The sequence below is a fragment of the Cyprinodon tularosa genome, unplaced genomic scaffold, assembly GCF_016077235.1.
Source record: "Cyprinodon tularosa strain WSP-4 unplaced genomic scaffold, ASM1607723v1 ctg569, whole genome shotgun sequence".
NCBI lineage: Eukaryota > Metazoa > Chordata > Actinopteri > Cyprinodontiformes > Cyprinodontidae > Cyprinodon > Cyprinodon tularosa.
The window spans coordinates 221,351-245,422 of NW_024039306.1; the positions used below are offsets into that span (position 1 = coordinate 221,351).

Below are 24,072 nucleotides of genomic sequence, written 5' to 3' on the forward strand. Positions count from 1 at the left end.
TTTTGCACTGAATGACAAAGCCTTTGGTACAGCCTGGCTATAGAATCCATTGATGCCCATTGGGATTATGAATGATGAAGTGGAGAAGCTGCTGCTATCAGAGGGACACAACACTGCTCTTAATAGAAAAGCATTTAGAGAGGCAGCAGGGAGGAGGTGGTGGTGCAGGGGGCTTTCTGACACTCCACTGATAAGAGGCAGCCCTTCAGAGGTGGTAGTGTGTACAATGAAACACGCTGATGGGGATACAATGACACACATGTTGCGTCTGACAGCCGCGTGATTTAGATGTGGGGTTGGGAACAGAAAGAAAAAAAAAAACTGGACCACACAACAGAGAGCTCTGTGATGTGACGCTCTTGACATGGAAGTTTGTATTTGCATGTTGCAGCTTATTGGTTTGATTTGAGGAAAAAACGAGTTGTCGTTACTCATATCTAGCTCTTTCACAGAATGAAGAGGGAAAAGAGGAAGGACGAGAGGGGAGTTAGTAGGGTAGTGGCACGGGAGTGAAAGAGAGATACGCAGAAAGGAAGAGCTGTCAGTTTGAGGAATGAGGCTGATAAGAAAAGGGGACTCGGCAGATGGGAGGAAGAAACCGGCAGCGCACTTCTCAATTAAACATGTAAATACCAAAAGCAGGCGGCAATCGAGAAGAGGGAGTTGGGTAAACAGAGCACCGTGCTGTGATTACAAGCTCAGAACGCTGCCACCTTTGCCACTAGTTTTGGTTTTTGCAATTCCAAGGAACTGTTTAATCAATTCCAACTTCTGCTTTACCATGTTACATACACAGGTGCACCCTAAGCAATGAGAATTTCAATGAAGTCTAATAAAATAAGTGACTCATATATTATATAGATTAATTTCATGCATAATGGTATACAGTAGGTCAAGTGTTGACTTTCCTTAATCTTGATGTCCTGTAAAGTGTGTTAATTTTCTTTTTAGCATATGCACACAATACTTTGCCAGGTCTCGTTTTGCGACATGACAAAGTGGTAATCAGTCTGTGGCTCTGCTGAGATTTTTAGTAAAGCCATGTTGCTATAACAACAGGCTGCTTTTGTTGGGTTTTGTGACCCTCATCAGAGTTCTCCATGAATTCTTTGCAGGTTTTAGGTCAAACCAGTTTGCTTTCCAATAAAACAATGATACCATAGTAGTTAATCTGGATATTAGTATTTTGGGGGGGGTCAGGTATCAAATCAGCATCTCCACTGAATAACAGAAGTGCTTAAGCTCTTATATATAGCCTATTGAGATGACTTTAGTGAACCAATATCAGTGAAAACTTAATGCTGAACTGCAACCAACTTGTTTTTTTTTTGTTGTTGTTTACCTTCATTTTTGTCTGAAAATAGCTCTTTGGACCTCAATTCCCCCCATTAAATCAGGATAGACAATTTTCATTTTAGGAGTATTGTTGCAGTCATGGATACAGTATTTTTGCATTATTGTTTAAAGAACTAATTTAAGCTCCTGTCTACATTTTAGAAATCTCCCTTCAATTTTTGAATGGATAGTTTTTACATTCTCTGACAATTTGGATAACCCTCTTGCATGTGTATATGTTGTGATACCGCACTTTTTCCTTCCACTGAACTTTTCTTTAATATACATGGATACAGCACTTTAAGCAGCCGGCTTATTTAGCAACAACCTCTTGTGGCTTCAGCAGTCAAAAGTCTTTTACATTAATAAAAAGACCATATAATAACACTTATGCTACAAAAAAATATTCTTTAGGTATTATGTAAATTATAATTTATTAAGCAGTTATTTATTTTTTGAATTCTCAGTGAAACACTTGAAATATATAACTGTGTGTAATGGAACTATGTAAATTGAATTTCTTGAATTGAATAAATAATCTTTTCCATGATGTGCTAATTTATTGAACTGATTCTATATGTGTTTATAGATATAATTTTGGTTTGTTTTAATCACCTCCTGTGGATAAATTGATCCATGCAGAGTCATACTATCAAAAACGGCGTACCCACCAGGAAATTTCGATAAAGACCTAATTAATGTTATTCATCCATCCACTTTGCCTCTTTGTTGTAATTTCTCTATTCTAATATATTTTCTAATATTCTTTGTCTATCATTTCTACATATCCCCCCCCCCTTTTTTGTGCCCCCTGCTGTGAACTACAGGGAGTATCTTAAATACTTCTGTAGGCAGTGTCCCTGACATTAATAACAATGAGCTTGGCATAAGCACAGTGCGTTCTCAGGGTAGACTCACAGTTTGACATTCAGCCCAGATGCTATCGCAGAGCCTCGGCGTTTAAGACCGCAGAGAAGACAGACATCTGTCACTTGTTACCTTTGAAGTGAATAAAAGAGGGATGCAGAAAAACACAGTGGACAAAAGGCCATTCTGACCACATACCCTCAGTGTTTACAAACGGAAAGAGAGAGTGACAGGAGAAACTGGAGATGAATGGATCGCCGCTGTTGATCTCGCCTCCTCATTCCATGTGCTAAGTTATTCTGCGGCTGCTGCCCCAGTGGGGGGTGTAGGGAAACAGGAAGTTGAGAGAGGGAGGCAGAAAGAAATGCCTCAAGGAGTCTAAAGGTGCCGAGCACTGCTGCCTCCATGGGAAAGAAAAAAGTCCCTAACAACTTACTTTACACTTCTCCAACCGGAGGTATCAGACATTACTAATGTGAACACCATCTAGCTTTTAATGAGGGGATGATGCTATATTAAAGAAATATTTGCAATACTGTTGTTGAAGTAACTGCTTTTGTTGCATTAGCTGTTATTTGTGCACAGCATAGATTAAGACTTGAAGTGTAAAGAAAGGCATCTTCATACAATTGTTAGAACAATGGCCACATTCATTTATCTTCTGTCATGTCTCCTTAGACCTGTTTCTATTTCAGGTTGCACGTCAAGTGAGAGCAGCTATATCTGGCTGGCAATTAAGTTGGTCCTGCCTCCCCTTGATGCTTGATTAGTCCGATTGATGGAGGAGGCCATATGTGGCGGTGTCAAAACTTGGCAGCCAGTCTCCATCCTCTCAAATGAGAGGCAAGCAATAAAGAGGCAGGCTGCCCAGAATGGGTGCATGTATGCAAGGCCGGCAGCGCTGCGATTTAGGCCCTGCTGATGCGATGTGTGGCAGTTTTCTCTGGGGGCCTCCAGGGCGCTGACCACTTCAGCCAAGTTCTCGTCAGGCCAGAGGTGGCCACCGGCTAGGCGTGTCACTATACCATGTCCTTTGGGGGGCACAAGCTTCAGGCTATGCGTAGAGGGGGTTGGGGGTGGGGGGGGGGCTTATACCATAAGGGGGACGTTGGGAGGTTTAGAAAGCTGAGAGATATGGCCCCCATCCCAATCTCGCTCGGAGACAACAAAAAGGGAATGCTTGAGAAGGGGAAGCAGCGGGAGGAGAGCACAAAGACAAAGGCACGGGCAAGGTCAGTCTAGCTAATGGGCCTGAGCCGTAGGCTGCCTGGGGCTAGGCACACTTCTGTTCTCTCACACACTGGGCCTTCAAAGACCCTTCAGTCCACCCCTCTCCTTCTTTCCTCTCTCCTTCCATCTCTTCCACTCCTCTTTTGCTCTTTTCCCTACTTCCATTGGTGACACCTCCTCCCTTCAAAAGATTCTGCACAGGTGCTTTGGCCAGCACACATTCTCATGAAGCTTCTCAGAAATCTCGACTCATCAGCTGTATCAATAACTGCAAAAACTCTTAACTGTAAAATGTGAAATTCATTCAGTGAGCAAGGAATTCTCTAAGTTTACGCAGACACCATCATTAGCTTCAAGGTGGGTCTGAGGAAGTGCTAAGAGGAGCTGTTGGATATGAGGAGGAGGTGGAGCGGTGTTGTCAGGTTGGCTGGCTGGCGTTGCTTGGCTCCACTCGAGGGCTCCTTTAATGTGCAGCGGAGTAGAATAAGTGAGTGGCTATGGGCACCAGCTGAGCTCACTCTCGTCTTCGCCTGGTGGCTGAGGGGTGAGCCGCCGCCACCTGACACTGGGCACACGGCTCAGGGCTCCTCTTGGCAACGTGGCACAGCACACATGTCCCCTCATTTGGATGGAGATTCAGACACAACACACAAAAGCCTTACCCCCACCCCTCCCAGCCCCTCAGTCTCTCTTTCCCCCTACTGCCATTTTTTCTTCCCTTCCTTTAGTTTTTGACAGCATCATAATAATCTGGGTATCTTCTTGATCATGCCCCATGTTTCTTTTTTTCAGCTCTACTTCCTCATCTTCTCGGAGACGAGTTTGAAATTGCCTGCGTCAGGACTTTGCTAATTAAAGTCATACTTTCAAAAATGCCATAATAACTGTTAATTAGCTTGATGCTATTTTCAGCATAATTTGCTAATTAGTGGAAAACCTGTACAGCGTTTCTCTCTAATTACAGTATGGCTCTGCACGGCGCATCTGTGCCTTGACTCCAAATGATACCATTACAAAGTCCCGTATTACGCATTCTCTCAAAACAGTTAATTGCCTCCACAGATAGTGAGATACTTCAGTCAGCTGATTTTTATGGTAATAAATGGACAGGCACAGACCCAAACCACCCTGGTTCATATTTATGAAATATGAAGAAGGAAAACAACCTCCTTATGAGATGCATGGAGTTAGTTTGGAATATAATCTAGTTGCTTCTGTGATGATTTTGTGTACTCATGCGTTGAGTTGCAGAGATTTTCTTCTTTAATAATGTTAGTTTTAATCTATTTTGCAGACTCTTTTCAAGGAAGCCATAATACTACAAATAAAGGGACAGTTGCGATTTATTTGAAGTAATGTTGTGGGAAGTTCTTTTGAGTAACAGTTCTCTTAGTTATTGTAGACAGATATGTCACATTACCATTGGGTTAAAAGTAAAGTGAAGAAAACCTCAGGGAGCAGAAGGGTTAACAGCTAATGCCCGATATAGCAAATTTTAGAAATTCACATTATAGCTAAAATGCTCATGGCTGTATGTAAATTGCTATATGAGTAACAGTCAAAGGTCTACAGACTTAGACAAATACTGTTAACATTAATGGTTTTATCTGAACCAAACAAATTCCATGTTACACTGCTTGGCTGGATCGATGCATCTCATCTGCTGATCAGGTGATCATTACTCCACTAGGATAATTTCCAAACATCCAACTGACCTAGAAACTCACAAGAATGTTCCATCTTTGATCTTTTGCATTGTATTCTAATTGAAGTTTCTCAAAAGACAATTGTCAGACCTAAGGCCATGTTTGCTGACTGTAAGTGCTTTTACCTAAATATATTTGTTTGTGTAAAATGCTGTCACTTGTGCAAAAGCATCAGAGATGGCCCTATTGTTGCACGGAGGGTTGTCCCATCATACTTCCAGTTAGCTTAATAGGCAAATTGACCCACCTGGCAGCCACCCCAACTTCAGCTTGGTAACACAACAAACAGTAACAAACTTCACTGACTGCTAGTTCAACTTATTTCATTTTAATTACATTTATTTCAACTCATAAATACTTAAATTATGTCAAAGGGAAATTATATGTTTTGGAAAGCTCTTCCTAACAAGACCATTTTAGACCATGGTGTGCTATGGGCAGGAAGTAGCTGCTATAGATGTAGCTCACAAAATAGTGTTGTATACTACGGGGAAAAAAATTCTATTTGATTTGTTGTAAATGCTAAGATCAACTGAGACACAGGGACAGCTTTTAGGATTTTCCTCTTCTACAAACCTGCAGTGATATCTTTCCTCTACAGGTAAGGGAACTGTTACTCATAATAACTTCACAGAATATTGTTTCAAAGACATCTCTACTCTCCTTTACAGCAATTGAGAACCCCAGCCTTACATAAGGTAAAGGTAGAGTTGTGATGGAGTCCTTCTTCTGAGAGGGAGGTTACTATGTAAATACAAGCTGGAACATAATGCGGCCATGCCACTGCTTATTACTGAGGATGTAACTACCTTGTCGCACTACCGGTTATTTTCATGTGGTCTAGAATTACGGACATGACCACAAGTTGACCTCAAACACACGTGTGTATGAGACACAAATTACGACTCATTAGGCACAGTGAGGAGTGTGATTGGCATGACCTTTGAACCTGGAGACGTCAGCCGTACCCATCCTCCGCTCTGCCCCGCTTTTTGACAGCCACCAGTCTGACAGGGGTAGCATCGGCATCAGCTAATTAATGCGCCACTTCAGAGACCCTTTCATTTATAGCTTCTGAAAGGCATTATTAAATTAATTAAACCACCAAGAGTTAGTCATTATGAAATCAGGAGGTTTACATGGATGACAGCGTTTATGAATTAAACATCCCCAAAGTTCCTCGCAGGAGATACCCCGAGCTGCATGCGGGTACCTAGCGCGACAGATGTTTGCCCCCCTCCTCCTCCTTCCTCGAGCTAACCTGTATTGGAAGCGATTTAGGTCTCATTTGGGGATTTGAAAACTAAAGGCAGGGAGAAAAAGAGGTTCAGGATAGCTAATGAGCAGAGAAAGAGAGGGGAAAAGGAGGTCACTAGCTCTGTTCATCTGTAGACTGTACAGATGGTTCTGTTTTATACAATGCAACAATGGCGTACATCAATTTGTTGATCGCTAATAGATAGTTACTCTCAGAAGAATTGCAGTCTGGGATTAGCTGTCTGCGGGTTTGAGCTGAGAACTCCACATTCATAGCCTGGAAACATTTAGCGAATCTGTGTGCTGTTTTTAACTCATCATGTAATATGAAAACTACAAATGGTTCAGAAGATAAATCCCATAAACTCGGGCTTAGCTGGAGAGCAGAGGGCAGAGATGAGTGGCTCGCTCAGGAACCTCGACGATAGACTTCTTTTCATCTGTGGACTGAGATTCACAGATTATCTCAAGAGGCTCTCTATCTCTTTCCTCGTCTCTATTTCTCTTCCTCTGTTGCACCCTCCCTCTCTCGAAGCCCCCACCCCCTGAATCAGGAAGTTTGCCAGCTACTGTCTTTGTTTACAATGCCAAGGGAAAATGTCAGAGCCGTTGAGAAAAATATCCTTAGAATCTCTCTTTTTTTCATCTTCTTAATCTAACAGTTTACTGAACTTGATAAGTGTCCTATCAACATGCTAATCAAATTACTTCGGAACCAAAATTGACAGTTTTCATTAATTATACAAGATTATTCTAATTGCAATTCAAATTTATTCATTCTGAACAGAAGGTATTCAGTAATATTTTACAAAATTTGCATATTAAATGGAGGGACTTGTGCATTATGCATGGTAATGTATGCACAGTTTCTTATTTTTAACTTCACGGCCATATGTGGTGTCGTTGTAGGAGCAGGTGAAAAGTCTAAGTGTGTTTAATTTGCTTGACAAACATTCGGCTGGAGCTTGTCAAGGGGAGTATTGTGAATGCCAATCTTTATTCCCTCTTTATTGATTACCCCCAAACCCTAAACATCTGGAGGTAAATGGCACTGAGAGAGATGAACTGAATCATGGGATTAGTACCCTCAATGAGTGAATCACTATCAATTACTTCAATAGCATAATTCAAGTGTATCGCATAAAAAAACAGCGGCACCTTGGTTGGAGCGCGGGATTAATATTGCAATTTAACGTAACAATGGAGGCGCGGGAATGATATGGATGGCTTCCAACTTTTTTTACATTGATGTCAGGGAGCTAATGCCGTTATCTAAATTCGAAAGTATTTAATTCCTAATTTGAGCTTTGTTTGTGGAATGAAAAGACTCCACGCATTAGGCACATGTTTTAAAAGGTAATGGATTCTGTGAGTAAAACAACCTTATTTATTCACCGAGACGCAAAACCCCCAATTTGCTCTTTGTTTTTATTTCCTAAAGCGGGCAATGAAGTGCAAACAGCTTACTGGGAAGCTGTTTACTACTGTATATGACAAAGGGAGTGTGTGCGTCTGCATGTGTGAGTGTGTGTGTTTATGGGGAAGGGGGCTGGCTCTTGCAGCTCCACAGGCAAGGTCTTGTGCTGCAATGTAAGCGTAATAATTATCAAACAGCATCGGGGGCTCTGGGTACGGGCTTTAACAGGGGGAGAGCATGTTTGATATGTAGAATCAGCCCATAGTGCATCCATAGAGGGTGACTAAATCGCACGGTTCATGGATCACATTAGTATTGCTCTGCATCCACCCTCGCACTATAGGTGATTTCCATTTAGACACACATTTCCACACGAAGATAAATATGACTTGAATCGTAATTTCCCCGAAGTAAATATAATACAAATACAACATAATACAGTGTCAGGCCAGGCAGGCTAATAGATTACTAGCGTGTTTTCCATTTGTATGGTAAGTGGTGAGCCAAGGTGGTGGTCTGGCGAGTAACAAATTGAATGTTTAATCCATCTCAGTGCAGATTGAAGGTATCAGAAAAGATCGGTAGTCTTTGCAGTTCTCCTGTGACTGGTACTACATTAGACCTTTTTTTTCTTCTTCTTCTTCTTTACCCTTTGGGAATTTTGAGGAATGTTGTCGGATTAACAAGAGGTGCAAAGTGCTGGATAAATTCAATTTCTTATCTTTTCAAAGAGCATCTGCTCTTTTTCAAATAGGTATTTGGGCTTTGATGGGCAGTATTTCCAGTCACTCGCAAGTGTAATCTCTGATGGCTGATTAAAATAAGACCAGCTCTTCTTGGACTAGATAGTTAAAATATTTCATGACTTTTAATTACTGAATTTTTTATTAGAGTATTGAATTATTAAATGTCGTAGCAGTCACATATGTGGAAGTCATTACACCCACTATTAGGACCATCTTTTAGAACCTTCTTCCCTATACTATTGTGGAGAAACAGTGACAAATATGCAAAAGACATGCCTCTTTAATGTTACCAACTATTCTCTAAGTGCATGTTTAATTCTTTAATAAATGTTTGCTCTTGCATTTGGAAAAGCTAGATTAGCTCCAACTGTGCAGCGTCTTATATAAGTGTGACAAATTGATATTTTTATATAGCTTAATCTGTTTACTATGATGTTTTTTGCGAGGACTTATTACAAACTAATTAAAGAAATCACTTTGATATAATTAGTCAGATTTCAGGAAGCTCATTAGTAGTAATTTGCATGAAAAATAAGCCCTGTAGTGGTGCTCAGACCCAGCTATCCGATCTGTGTTTTATCTGGTTACACATCATCCCCCATTGTTTGTTGTTAGAGGCTTGTCTGAAGTGGCCCACGATATTTTCAGTCATTGCCCTGAGAAGCGGCAGGGTGTCTTTCAACAAATTCCTCCGCCTAAAGCTAGTCAACCTGAATGTGGAAGCAGACACGCGCTTCTGTGTACATAAGGCAGGAGGACTGAGCAGCAAAACACCGTCTATTTATCTGTCAGGTTCCTGACAAAGAACTGAGCTGACAAGTAATGGTTTCCCCCAGCAGAACAGGGGGAGCTCTTTTTTTTTCCGACTGTACTTACATGCCCAGTCTATGCCCAGAGACTCATGTTATTTGCAAATCACAGTCTTTGAAAATTCACAAGCGGGGCGAGACATGCCATGCTAGGGGTTTGTCAGCTGCCTTCATAACAACGAGCTGTATCACTAACAGTGTGCGGTTTGGTAAGGAAGCAGCTTTCTCTAAGCATTTGCCTTGCTGTCACTTTTTCCAACACATGCATTCTGTGTCTTCATGCATGGGGTCTTTCCTCCCTTAGAGGGTTGCCATCTTCCCTTTGGACTGACAAAACGTCCACACTCCCACTGATATAAAGAAAGAAGTGGGGAGGGAAAAAAAATGCATTGCTGAAATTACATCATTCGATGCTTTGGTAGCTCTTCTAGAAACGGAGGCTCACATATTATATGATATGATAGAGGTAATGTAGGGGTGTTTAATACTGAGAAAAAACAAATATATTTTTAGGCATCTCTCCAATAATGATAATTTTGTTATGACCCCAAATTACAAACAATGTTTAATTTATAAACTGCTTTTAGATGTTGCCAAGAAACACATTTTAGTAACTAGGCTCTAATGATATACCTGCCTATTTTAGTGGTTCACTGACTTTTAGGAACCCTGTCAATTTAGGGAAAAAGATTATGCTTGCTAACAGAATTTAAAACGTTTACTTCTAAACTTCTACAAACAAAATGTAATCATATTCCGCTTGAATTTTATTATAAGAACTTTTTTCCCCCAATTTTTAATGGAAAACAGGCCTTGCTCTGGCTGTTCAAGTGCACTCAGGTATAGAATATGTTGATCCCTGGTGCATGGTTAGTACTTTGGTTTATTAAAATAACTACTTGTCCTTATGAAGTTTTAAACAATTTTGTCAGTCAAACAGGTTTGCATAATTCAGGCATTGACATAGCAATTAAAATATGGAAAGTTTTTACATCTAAAAAAATATTTATCAGATCACTCAGAGGGAAAGACTTTACTTCTTTAAAAGCTTTCTAAAACTGACAAATTACATATTACAAAATCACTTAGGAGTCAGGAGGAATGGGCATAAATTCCTGCAAAATACTGTAGAAAGATAACATGCATATTTCCCCAAGTAGCGCAGCTTAAAATGCATTTATACCAATTACTGAGGAAATTTATGTAACATTCTGGAATTTTAAGAAAGTTAAAAAAAGAAATACAAAAAGAAGATTTTTCAGTTATTTTATACAGTGTATGCAAATATATGGCTGCAAATGTACAGATCACACCCTTGGATAATAGTTATGATTAATTTACAAATTTTAAAAGTCATTTCTTTTCACATAATGTGGGGTTCCAAACGATGGCACAAAAGCAGGATCTGTTTATTCTCTACTCTTTTCCCACCATGGGGCGAAATCCTTCCCTAAACATCCGGACAGAGAAGCACTTGTGTGACGTTGATGTCACAGACCTACCTGGCCTCCCTCTCACAAAAGCTAAGGTATCATTAGCTAGGCTCACACAATGGCCATTCAACCAAGTCACTGCGCTCCTCAGGACTCAGGAACAATGTTATTTTTTGTCTCAGAATTATAAAGACAGACTTTTGCAGGAAACCTGACAGACAAAACCTTTTAGAGGTAAATGCTCCAGGCGGCTTTTGGGTTTAATCTTTTCCCATTAGCATTTGCACCCCCCCACTACACTCCCTCTTTCCCTGTGCTCACACACAAAGACCATATTTACAGGGTCAAAAAGTGCAGACTCTAATTCTGTTTTATTATCCTCAAATTTGACACTTTTTACTTTTACTGAGATCTGATCAACACGTTTTACTCATTAAAGGCGTACAAATGATATTGTTTTCCAGCAGAGTATTTTTAAAAGTCCAAGGTAGTGAAACATTACTGTATATACACAGAAATCCTATATGTGTACAAGAATATCAAAAATGATTAACCTATGAATGCAAAGACTAACCTAATAGTCACACTGTCAACAACACAACAGCCATGCTAAGGGTTCATAGAACTACCTTTGTGTGTGTTTGCTTGCATCTGTGTACGTGTGCACACATTCACTTACACTCATGCGTGTGTGTGACTCCATGTGTGTGATTCATTCCAGGGCAGTTTTAGTCCTTATAAAATATTCATTTTGGTTGTGCAGGGCCCTGTAATTGCCATCTCTCACCCTGAATTATTTATACCTCGCACAGACTGACAAAGCTTTGCCATACGGCCCCAGATGAATCAGAAAGCAGCCATCTCTGCTGCCAACAGCACTGGGCTTTCACACAAATATGGCAGCCACGTCTCTCTGCCTGGCCTCTCTTAATTTGACATTTTCTTTTTCCCCCCTGCCTTTGTCCTAGGTGCAGAGAAAGGTTACCTGTTAGCTTTAAGCACCGACCCACTCTCTGTCTTTCTGTCTCTATCCCCCCCTACCTACATGACAGTCCGCTATGTTTTTTTTCCCCCTCCTTTTTTTTTTAAAGCTTCTGAGAATGCGTCAAAGTGGTGGCAATGTCACAGTGAGTGCTTCATGATGACTGATCAGCTCTGACAGCCACTTTAGATGTATGTATTATACATCAGTAATAATATGATGTAGGAATACACTCGCATAAATACGAGCATGCTTGGACTGACTGCAAAAACTATTGACTCACTGACCTAAAAGCAGCACTCACACACACATACACACATATGTAAATCAGCCCCTGATGGCATGCTAAGTCCACCAAGACTGTCTGCACTGTAAGCGGTAACAGCCTCCCTGCAAACCTTTGCTGTACAGCTGTGTTCTTCTGCACCTCGCCTGGATCTGATCACTCTTAGGGGTGCCACAGGAGAGCGCCTGTACTGTATGGCTCTTATTGTGTTCTTCCAGAGCACCCCTTCTGACACCCTAAATACAACTATTCACCCAGCCACTGCAACATGTGGTTATCTTCCATCTCACTAGTGCAAGGAGGTGCTGACTGGTATTTCCTCAAGGCCTCAAGCTCCAGCTCTGACCAGTAATCAAAGCAGCATATTTCTTCCTATGCACAAAACCGCCCCCCAAAAAACAAGCGGATACCTTTTTGGTGTCCAGCTGGTGAGTAGGTATTCCTGGAAGCTGGGTTGTTGAGTGTTGTTATAATGGCTGAATCGATCTATACTGTTTATACTGTCATAGGTGATACAAATAAAAGGTAAAACTAATGTTTTACTAAGCTATGGTTTAAACATAATGTTTTGTACAGGCATTGGCTTAATTACTGTGTACCTGAAATAATAATCTCTTCATACATTTTCAAGATTCTTTAACATTCAAGGTGCAATAACTACAAATACTGGATTTATACGATTTAGCCTATAGCTCTCAACTACAGTTAGTTTAATTTGGTATATTCTAAACAGAAATATACCATGCAACCCAATTTGGTGTGATATGATGCAATAATGATGGGAATAAAGCGAGGTAGTAATAATTTGCAACTCAATCAGAACATTTATTGTGAAGCCATATAAAATACATTTGTACTACAAGCTTCAGTGGATTAAAGATTTGCAATGTAAGAGATTTTTTTTTTTATCAGTAACTGGACAGTTACAAGAAAATTGCATTTTCTAGATTGGGATTATCAGAAAAAAAGTAGATTTTACAAAAGACATCTTAAAGACATCTTTAGAACTGTTTCTGAATGGGATATGTTACTACAGCAAAACAGAAAAAAGTATAATATTCAGTATGATAATTGCTAGAAAATGTTTCCAAATTTAGATAATGTTAAATCTTTTACTTTTTCTTAGGGCTAGGTACCTTATGTTGCCAATAGATACAACATAAAACATGTTGCCAACAGTAAAACATAAGTTTGACTTTCTCTTTTTGACAAAAGCAATCATTAAATTTTTACATTATCATAAAACCTTGCTGTTTTTCTTAATTTTGTATCAAGGGAACCTCTCCCTTGTCCATGCATAATCTGTAATAAACATTTTTTCAAGCTAAACAGCCATTCAGCTGTATTGAGGATTTCCACCTTCAATGCAGAGGATGGTTGCTTTGTGGCATTTAGCATCTTATTTGTTTTTTTTTTACCAAAGCACTAGACAAGACAAAGTTACGCAGAATTATTCATGCCCCGTGTCTTATTATATTGTGTTCAAAGTCCTGGTAGAGTAACGCCGTATTCTGAGTAAAACAAAGAACAGCATGCAACAGTACACAGCCTCTACGGCATCTAGATCTGAATGGGATAGGAAAGGCAGAGAAAGCTTGGGGCTAAACATGTAATGTGTGGCGGGGCTGGAGCTAAAAGCTGCATAAAGCACACAGCCTTAGTCCACTGTTAGCTGGTGATGGATAGTTAGCAGGAGCTCCAAGTCTTCGTCTAATCTGTTACAGTAAACCTATGCCAAAGCCCGAAGGGAATCAGTGGGGGCTATTCTGGGAGTGGGCTTGACGTGAAACCATTTGTGAAGACGAGCGATTCTCTTAAGTAAGAAACTAACAGTGTAGAGAAAAAGAGAGAGAGAGATAGGTGGTGAGGAGAATGAGTGAGAGTGTGAGGGAGAGTGAAGGAGGAAGAGATACCATAATGAGTCCTGTAGCCATGGAGTAAATGAAGAGGGATTGACAGAGTGAGGGATCCTCAAGTGAAATAATGTCAATGCCACTCTGCCCATTAGAGAGGAAGGGGGTGGGGTGGTGGTGGAGAGGGTAAAGAGGGATGAATGGAGGGACAGAGCTACATCTTACGTTGCAGAGGAAGCACATAAATTATTTGTGACACCCTCGCAAAACCCACATATACGATCAACAGAAATATGAAATATGAAACAACACTATAAACCAACAATAGCGGCTGAAAAAAATAAAGAAATAAAAACCCAGAAAGGGCCTTGGAAATACCTAATAAATTCTCAGAGACGTGTAGTTGGGTGTATTCGATGTCGAACAATAATAATCACAGCAACATCTGCCTTGCTTTTCTCTGAGGAGGTGGGCAGCACCAGTGGGTGGAAGGGTTAATCTCCCAAACCCAATAAGGTCGGATAGTGAGGCACTTGTTCCCTGATAAAGAAGTGATAGGATCTGGTGGTCTGGTCCCTTGGCGCTTGTACAGGGGTAGAGCAAATATTGTTAATGTGCTGTCGTTTACTTCAGCTAAGACGAGAAAAAACAGCCCTATTTGACGAGAGAGGACAGCGGCAAACCAGAAATATGACAGAAAGGGCCGAGTTCACTTAGTGCGGCCTCCCAGGGACTTAACTGGCATGTATATCGGGGCACGCTCAGCTGCATAAATAAGTGTTCGGGGAAGATTAAGATCTATAAGTGTCTCTATTTCTCGTTTTACCTGCCCCTCCTTGTCACAACAGGGATCTGAATGCAGTTCAGTGAAGTGCCTAATAACCAGAGCAGTAGGTAGGAAAGGCAGGAGGCTTGACATTAAGACCCTGGCGTTTTGGAAATCCGATATGCTATTGACCCGTGTACTACTATCTCAGCGTAGAGATCTGGTGTCAGCAGATTGTAGTCTGGTGTTGGGAGCCGTTTCTTACAGGGCTCTTGTAACAGGGGCCCATTGAGTCTGGGAGGCAGCTGGGGCCTGATGGGCTAGAGCTGGGTGGTGATCGATACTCACCACCCCGCAACGGATGACCTCACTGTCATGGCTGCCGGCTGTGGACACTGCATGCTAGTCATTAGTACCGGGGCACCAATCAGGAGCTTAGACTTGTCAATACCTGCCTCTTACAGATACTGTGGCCATCTGTCAGTGTATTGTGTAACGGCCTGAGTAAATACAGGGAGCTCTTTTGAACAATAAGAACAAGGTGTACTTTCAGTGGGAAAAAAATTGCTTCCCAGGAAGTAATTAAGAAATGACAGAAATTAATGTAGACAGAAATGGATATACAAATTTTTTTTTATGTTTCAGATAATAATAATAATAATAACAAAAATCCAAATATTCAACCTATTTAAGTAAAATGCATTTCTATCAATGGCTCTGGCATGTGAATAGGGTCTCTCAGGTTTAAGCCAATAAGATGCACTGAATTCTTAAGACCCGTAACTGATATCCTGGCTTTGAGCCAAACTTATTTAGAAATACACTTTACAATGACTATTATGCAAAACAAAAAACATGTTCACTCATTTGGTTGCAAACACATAGCAATATATGCCTTAAAATACTGAGTTACTAGTCATATTTTAATAAATTGATCATCTATTTGCCAAAACATATTTTTTAGTTATACTGAAACTGTTTTTTTTTAATACACTATATTCAAAATTAAAAATGAATCCCTAAACTTAATTTATACATCTTTAGAGTCAGCTATTGCTTTTTGTCAATTACAATGTTGTGATCATTTGGAGAAAAACTGAAAAAAAAAAAAAAAAACAGATAAGGTGGCCATTTTCAATAAAAATTTGAATAAAAATTCAATAAAATACAATGTTCATTTGAATTACCAACGTTTCAAAGTTTATAATAAAAATAGATTATGGTGCTTCAGAGACAGATAATATATATAGGTTGCAAGTAAAGCTGAATGTCTCAAGAAAAAAAAAAAATATTTTTTTTCTTTTTACATTTCTACGTCATGGGATCTGTGCTTTCCCAAAAAAACATTTGTAAAGAAACATCTCATATTAAGTAACATGAGCTCTTTAGTCCATCATGTAGATATGCCAGATTTAGTCGCAAAGGCTAATTTTCATCTGCAAATCATGACAGGTTGGCAGATATGAAACAAAGTTGTAACGTTTCAAACAATAAAGACTTTCTAAAAATACAGCAAAGAAAAAAAAAAAAGAAACTAGAGTAATAAGGTAAGAAATGAACTTATAACTTGTTTAAAAATTCTGGTCATATTTAAGACTAAAAGGCTTAAAATGAAGATGAATAAATTAAACACCGTTAAACACCTTACAGAAACCTTGAAAAAAAGAATAAAAATGAAAAGAGAGCTGGCCTCTAAAATCGATAGAACGTTCTTAATAATAAAACATTATCCTTATTTGCCCTCCTCACTCAAATCAAAAGGTTGGACATTTATGCATGAGTGACATCAACCCAGCAATTAAATTGGCCATTGAATGAGAGAAGGGCTTCATCACCTCCTGTGTTTGTTTTTTTCCCCTCTTCTCTCTTCCTTTTTTTCCCTATTCCCCCCTCTGTTTGATGATAGGAGAGGGTGAGCTCGAATTAGGGCGATGGGTCTTCCTTTGAGTGTCAGCCTAAAATGATCAGAGTAAAGATAAGAGGGTCTAGCAGCCCTCAAATCAGTCAAAGTGCCAAAGTCGGCCTTTTTCTCCTCAATTACCGGGTCTGTGAAGCCAGGGAGTGGAAGGCGCAGAGCCTGCTGCATTACTAAAGAGACAATCTATTTCCCCTTTGACCAGAGGGAGAGAAATCATTATGGCATGATTAGTAGCTTCGGCAGTGGGCGAGCATGGAGGTACTACAGGAGAACCGTATTAATTGCCTTAGACCAAGGCACGAGCAGGATTGTTTTAACGTTGATTTGTGGACCTGTATGACTAGCTGTCGGAGATAAAAGCCCGTGTCAGGTCTTAGTTATACTGGCAGACTTCAGGCGTACAGAATGAGAGGCTTGATGTCAAAAAGAGATTCTGTAGCAGGCCTGGAAGTCTTTCTCTATATGCCTGTCGATGTCTTCCTCTTTGTCTTTCTTCACACTTCATAGTTTTCCTTTACGCCTCCCACTATCCCTCCCTTAACTCTCCTCCCCCCCACACCCCCCCTTCCCTTGCATGGACTGCACCCCACCCCTTCCCACACTCCTGTTCTCTCCCTCCTCCAACTGATAGCTGCCTTGGCCGATTATTTCATCCAGTGCAGTCCACTGAGAGCTTCCTCTCCCGGCTTTGGAAGAGCTTTAATTAGCCATGTTAATATCCCCTTCATTGGCCTTAATATCACTCAACACCTTCCTCCATCTCGGCGGCCACCAGGGTCCCCCTGTCCTGTCAGAACAGCTGATTATTGAGAAGGATAGCTTTAATCAAACCTAATTGCAGTTCATTCTTTCCCTCTATCCCCCTTTGCCCTCCATTGCCAACATCTAATGGCAGCGACGACTTGATATCCCATTAAAAAACAATTAAACAACCTCCTTTTGTCTCTGTGCGTGCCAAAACACCAGCACAAACTTCTGTAGATATTTAAGAAGTACAGGAGAGAGAGGGGCCTTGTCTTAATTGCTCTCCTTTTCACCAAGGACCAATTTGCAGAGTACTCATGGAGAATCCTAACCAACTCAAATGTAATGAATGCTATAGCAGTTTGGACAATATAAATGAAGCCTCTTTTTAAGAGGAGAAGTTGTACTTAATTGCCTTCATAAGATTAAACATAAAGAAGCTGCTTTATTACTGTGTGGACATTAACTTTTTGTTTGCAGAAATTGCATGAAAAGGTATTGAAATATACAAGGAAAAGACAATGCAAAGTCTTTTTATGAAGTGAATACCTGAAAAATATGTTCTGTCTCAAGCACTGACATAAATTGTCTCTCAATAGGTGATGTACACACACACACACAAACACACACACATTCAAATACATGCATGCTCTATGAGGGGCGACAGACAAATAAAAGTCGTATTTCAGGTCTGCTTTCCGCAGATGTCTGCTGCTCTACATTATGACTCTTCTGGGAAATAAAAACAGGGTCAGGGAATTAGAGTACATAATGGTCATTTTGATGATCAGCCAACAGATGCAACCCGAAAAACACAGAGAACACAATCAAGTGAAACGCACTAATGACAAGTTAGGGTGTCTTTTTTTTTTTTTACAGCCTTGCCACACACCGACAGGCAATCAGCATTCTGGCATGGTTTAAAACATCTTTTATTGATGTTGAAGCCAAAGCTCCTTGGATGTGGAGGGAAAATATTTTCTCACCTCTGCTCTCCCTCCTGGGTCCACATTGGAGCACAAAAGTATAGGAGTCTATCGAAGAACACTTCTAAATGACCAGTGCATGTGTTAATGCGGCCAGGGTTAGAAGGGTCATTTCAGAGTCTGATTTATAGCCTGGCTGGAATCCCACTGGGTGAACGCAAAGTCTTAAGTGTTGTGAAAGCGTCCTCACAGGCCACACAAGCCACTGAATTTAGTTGAATGAAATGGCCGTGCAATCTATGGTGCAATCTATGGTAATCCAGTAAGACACAATGATTCTACAGACAAGTCATTTTTACAAAGGCAACCAGCATTGTATATAGTAATAACTGTGCAATGTGATGAAAAATAAATATGGCTGTGCTGTATTTTCTAATTGGAGCAACCAAAGGCACAATCAGTCAGGATCTGTGGTCGATTTCATTGTTTATTCTATGTGTAGAGTTCTTGCACAATGGGTTACAACTGAGATCATTTCTTGCACAAGTTTTCTCCAGTAAAATTTCAATCTTTAAGTATCTTGCATTGGGGAGGCCACATCTGAATAAGCACAGCTCTATATTTGCCCCCTTATCAATACGTCCAGCAAAAGAAGAGGGAAGCTGATGCGAGCTAAACCGGGCCCAGATCTCACTCAGACGTGACATTTGTTCAGACGCGATTAGCCAGGTTGTAATTTGTGGCATAATTGCCTCACCCAACCACAAGTACATGGGTGTGTGTATGCATTAGGTGTGTGCGCCTGTGTGTGTGGCATTTTGCGGTCCCAGGAGTGTCCGCCTAATTGCCTGACAGGACTATAAGTTTTGTGGCGCGCTCTCACCTTGTTAGGTCCTTTATCCCTGATGCTCTTCAAACAAGACCTGGTCACAGGTGGGCCTCATTTGCTTCCCTATTGAACAGGAGAACTTTAATTGCACAGGGGGTGTCCTGGGATTAAAGAGGTGGGTGGAATATCAAGTGACTTCCTGTATGTTAGTGGCAGATGGGTGTTGGGGTAGACCTGTGAACTCAGGTGAGATCACAAAGAAGCTGAAGCTCTTGAGTTAGAAAATAAAATAACATAAAAATGCTGTGGATGAATGAATGGATGCAGCCAGGAGTGTTTGGAGAGTTTCATTAAATAAGTAGTGTTTTTATTTTCTTTAAAGTATTTCACCTTTGTAAAGATAAGTCATCGTTTTTGCTTCTCTCTGTTCCTCTCTTTCAGATTCTTCCTAAAGTTCTTTCTCAAGTGCAATCAGAACTGTCTGAAAAATGCAGGGAATCCACGAGACATGCGCAGATTCCAGGTGACTGAAACCTATTTCACACATATGTTCTATTTCTGTCACTGTCTTTCACTGTCTGTCTCCCTTTTTCAGACACACACACACGCACAGGTGTAGAAATGTGCAGCTACAGCTGCTACTCTGCACTAACTCACCCTGACACAGATTCACATATGAACACATTCTTATTACTGGCACTGGAGAAAGCAGAAAAAAAAACAGAGGAAGAAAGAGTGAGGGATTTTGTGTCATGCGTGCCCTGGACAGAATATTTATTAGGGAATACCATCTGACACAAATAAGGATATAGGATTTAAGAGTGCCATCAATTGTGTTCCTGACAGCTTTCTGAGCCCCAGTGTATAGGGGAGAAGATCCAACCACATGTAACAACAGTGTTAACTCAGGATCTGTCTGGCAGAGGAAATGCATACCTTCTTGCGCACTCATATGCACGGGCACGAACACATATGGATGCATGCACATAAACGGAGCGCATGTGTTTGCTTTTTTTGTGTCCATTTCTACTTCTAAGGCCCATGTACACATGCTTAATGCCAGTCATGCAGCTCTAAGAATGGGAAAAGCAGGCTCTGAAAAAACGTGAACACATGAACAGAGTGATTTTAGTGCTTCTTTTCCCACAAACTTCTGATCTGTCAGAGAAGTAAAGACTAACAGCGATTGACCTCTCCTGATCCATTTATCCAACCATTCATCCATCCTACTGAGACATTTTCAACACAAACAGCCCACTAGGTCAAGGTGAGACAGCAAGAGTAAGTGTGATTTGTTCTATCACGGTAACTACAAACTACAGGAGAGCGTCCGTCACTGGCAGCACTATGCAGTGATAGACATATGAGGCGGCATCCTCCAGGAGGAAGCCCAGACGTGAAACAGACAAGACAGGGTGTCCCCTCCTGATGTCACGGCCATCAAACCTCCCCTGCCTCCTCAAATCTTCCCTCAGGGTGAATGTGGACTGATGCGTGACAGCCACCATGGGTTTTTACCCCTCACGATATAGTGGCTGGAAGAAATGCAAGAACCAACTTTCATTTTTTTTAGGTTCTGAAACAAAAGGATATATTTTTTATTTTAAAAGATGATGATCGTAACAGTTAGGATGCCATTACCCCCCTAATGGATTTCCCAGATGTTTCTGCATAGGTATTTCTCTGGCCAAAGTTGTGTATTTTACATGCCTTAGACTCTACTTATTACCCCCCAAAACCAGCTGGAGGCCAGAAAGGGCCCAATCCATCATCCTCTGCTTGGCCCAGCTCTGAACCTGCTCACAAGAATGGAGCTCTTTCACTTCCCCTTCTCCCTCTACTCCCGTTTACACCCCCACCTTTCCCAAACCAACCAAAAAAGGACCCCCCCTAAATTCCAGCACCACGCCGAGGTCACTTACCGGCGAAGCAAACCTGAGAGGGGCTCTCTCTTTCCGGCTCAGAAAACACTTCAGCCATTCACAGGCAGGCCTGCTTGTTTGGAATGCGGTGGCCAAAAAACAACAACAAAAATAAGCGTTATAAAATATGGAGTGTGGTTTGGAATATGATACTGGTAAAATGTTTGCTGAGCGATGGGGATGGCGTACGGCCTGGATGTTAATGACTCCGGTAATATTTTAAAAGGAACGGCCTTCCATGCTCAGGGTTGGTGGGATACTGATCAATATTTTTGAGTGTCAGTCACGATGGGAGTTAGTGGAGTGGATAAATGGAAATGGTATTCAAGCAATTAAATAGTCAATTTAAAAAAAATGCAAAACATAAAAAAACAGAAATGAAGAAGATTGCAAAGTGATATTATTCAAAAGGGGTAATCATTCCAACAGGTGTAACAACAGTTAGAAAGGTATGCTCCTGACCAGGAAGAAATTCATTTTCCTTCAGTTTTTTACTCATTTTTTTTAAATTAGAACTACAAACTTCATGAAATTCATTGGAATATCATGAAATACACCAAAACAAGTTAAAAATAATGAAGTAGAGGAAGAATAATATAGACATGTTTAGCATGCATCTTTTTTGGTTGAATCAATAACATGGTGTTAGTGTGTATGTTTCTATCAGATCTCTCAAAACAAAATTTTTTTTTTGCAGAAAAACTAACTTAAAATAATATTTTTTTTTCTTAATTTGTTAAAGGCAGTCACTCTAGGACTTTGTGAAATCTGAATATGCAGGCATACATTCTTCATGCAACTGTATGTTTGAGGTTGCTGTCCCTCTGGAAGGTGATACCCCTTCCCTGGTTTTGCATGTTTTGCAGCCTCCAGCTGTTTGTTTTTCTTCCAGGATGGCCCTTCTTTAAGCTCCCTTCATACCAATTGACTATGTCCCACAGCATGATGCTGCCATAAACATGCTTCATCCTCAGGATGCTGTGTTCGGGGCTATGTGGAGTTTCCAGATAAAAATTCAAATATCTAGTTTTTGCTACTGTACAATTATGAATTGTTTTGTAGCAGTCCATTAAAAAGTACTCCATTAAAGTCTGTGGCTATAATGTGATCAAATGTGAAAAGGTGCTGTGTGTATTTATATTTTAAAGATATACAATGATGTATGCAATATAGATTTCACAGTTCGAATCCATAGCCTGTATCTGCTACATCAAATCTTCTTTGTGCTTCCCTTGCAGGTTGTCGTATCGACGACCGTCAACGTGGACGGCCATGTTTTGGCCGTTTCTGACAACATGTTTGTGCACAACAATTCCAAGCATGGGCGAAGGGCTCGCAGACTCGACCCTTCAGAAGGTACGCCTCCTTATCTGGAAAATGGTAGGCACATTTTTACATCTTATAATTTGCTACGCTCATTTTTTTTTCTATTAGTTTCTTCTTTTTTATTTTTTACTTCCAGTTTTTAGATCACACACCCATAGCTCCTTATTCTTCCTTTAGAATCAATAGACTCTCAATCATCTCATTTTTTTTTTTTTACTTTTGAAGTTGCTTCTCGCTTCCATCCCACCTTGTGTGATGTGGTGCCTGGAAATACTATGCAATATGCAGAGTGTTTATCATTTAAATACTGCAAGTGACAACCAATAAAGAAAAAAAAATGTTATCCTACCAATTCCGTAATGCACCTACATTTGTCCTAAAAGCCACTTTGAAGCATGATCAAATTGCTGAAGAATTTGGCTATGAGGTCAATTTCCTGCCATTGGGGTTCTGTAGATTTAGCTGAGTGAGAGTTGAAACAGGGAGAGAAAAGAAAAGACAGAGGGCGGGGGCGGGGAGGGGGGCGTCTGCAGCTGATACTGAATGTGTGTGCGTGGGTGCATGGAGGAGTGGGGTGGCCTATGCGAAAAACAGAACTTACTGTTTTTCCTCCAACTGATTCCATATGATAGACTGATTGCCTTCTCAGCCAAAAGAGAGAAAAGTGGGACCACCAAACCATGGGAAATCCAAAAAGTTAAATGTACCAAGTGTAACCTTTCGACCCTTGTGGCCCTCACTTATGGATAGAAGCAAAACGTGCAGCTGAAATGCTGTAAAAAAGAGAAGAGAAAGCTGACTTAGACATTCCTGCAATTGCTTATATTGAAAATTCAAGAGCCAATTATGGCTAGGCAAACAGTTTATATATATGCCACAGACTAAAACAAGCTTCTCTACACATTAATGGGCATTAATGCCTCTGTGACCAAAAGCAAATGTAATGTTTAATACAACAACGACAAATACAGAAAAAAAAAAAGAAAAAACATAGACAATTAATATATCTCGATGCTCTCTAGTCCTAGTGGGGGAAAAAGCTAATCTATTTGTTTTTGTCTTTATTAATGACTCCTCTACTCGAGAACAAAATCAAATAATTAAAGTCCTGCCCGGAGCACCAAAGTCATTATGTTCACTGACGTTCTGTTTGTGTGTTTCACGTTTATGACACGATAGGTGTGGATCGCCTAGCAACCAGTTTCTTAATGAGGAGAGCAATTAAAGAGGTTGAGCCCTTGCCTCCGTGTTCCCCCGCTCCCATGAGACCCTCTGTGTGTTATGTGTGTGTGTTTGTGCGTGTATGGGTTCTTTACAGGTTACCCCAACCCATCCTTTTATTCTCCTCTTCACTGCACTCTTCAAAGCAGAAGAGTGACGCCCCGTAAAGCACGAAAAGAAGCAATTGTCAACCGCCCAGTTGAACATGTCTTTGTCTAATAACTTTAATACACCTTCCCTCTTCTTTAGAAGTTGAGATGTGTTTTTTTTTTTCCTCCCAGGCTCAGCTCTGCAACAAACTAATTTATTATGCATCAACAGCGATGGCTCACTTTGTTTGAGTCACCTTTAACAAACAGAGATGTGGCACAGGAGGAAAAAAAATGAGAGGCGGTTTTATAAAACGGAACTCCAGCCTTTTTCTCCGTAGCTGCTCTGACAACTTGGAGGCAAACAGACAGACAGCGTGCTTTAAATTAGCAACACATTCTTCCTCTGG

General features: G+C 40.6%; 1 protein-coding gene across 8 annotated transcripts in view; it reads left to right on the forward strand.

Moving 5' to 3' along the window:
- Nucleotides 1-24,072, forward strand: part of LOC119797036 (transcription factor COE3) — an 84,555-nt gene that overhangs the window by 28,951 nt on the left and 31,532 nt on the right. For 4 of the 8 annotated variants that reach the window (XM_038305892.1, XM_038305893.1, XM_038305896.1 and 1 more), the window contains exons 7-8: nucleotides 19,546-19,627; nucleotides 22,265-22,406. In XM_038305892.1, the coding sequence (XP_038161820.1) occupies nucleotides 19,546-19,627; nucleotides 22,265-22,406 (224 nt within the window). The remainder of the gene's footprint in view (nucleotides 1-19,545; nucleotides 19,628-22,264; nucleotides 22,407-24,072) is intronic. The other 4 variants (XM_038305894.1, XM_038305895.1, XM_038305898.1 and 1 more) reach the window with 1 other exon arrangement.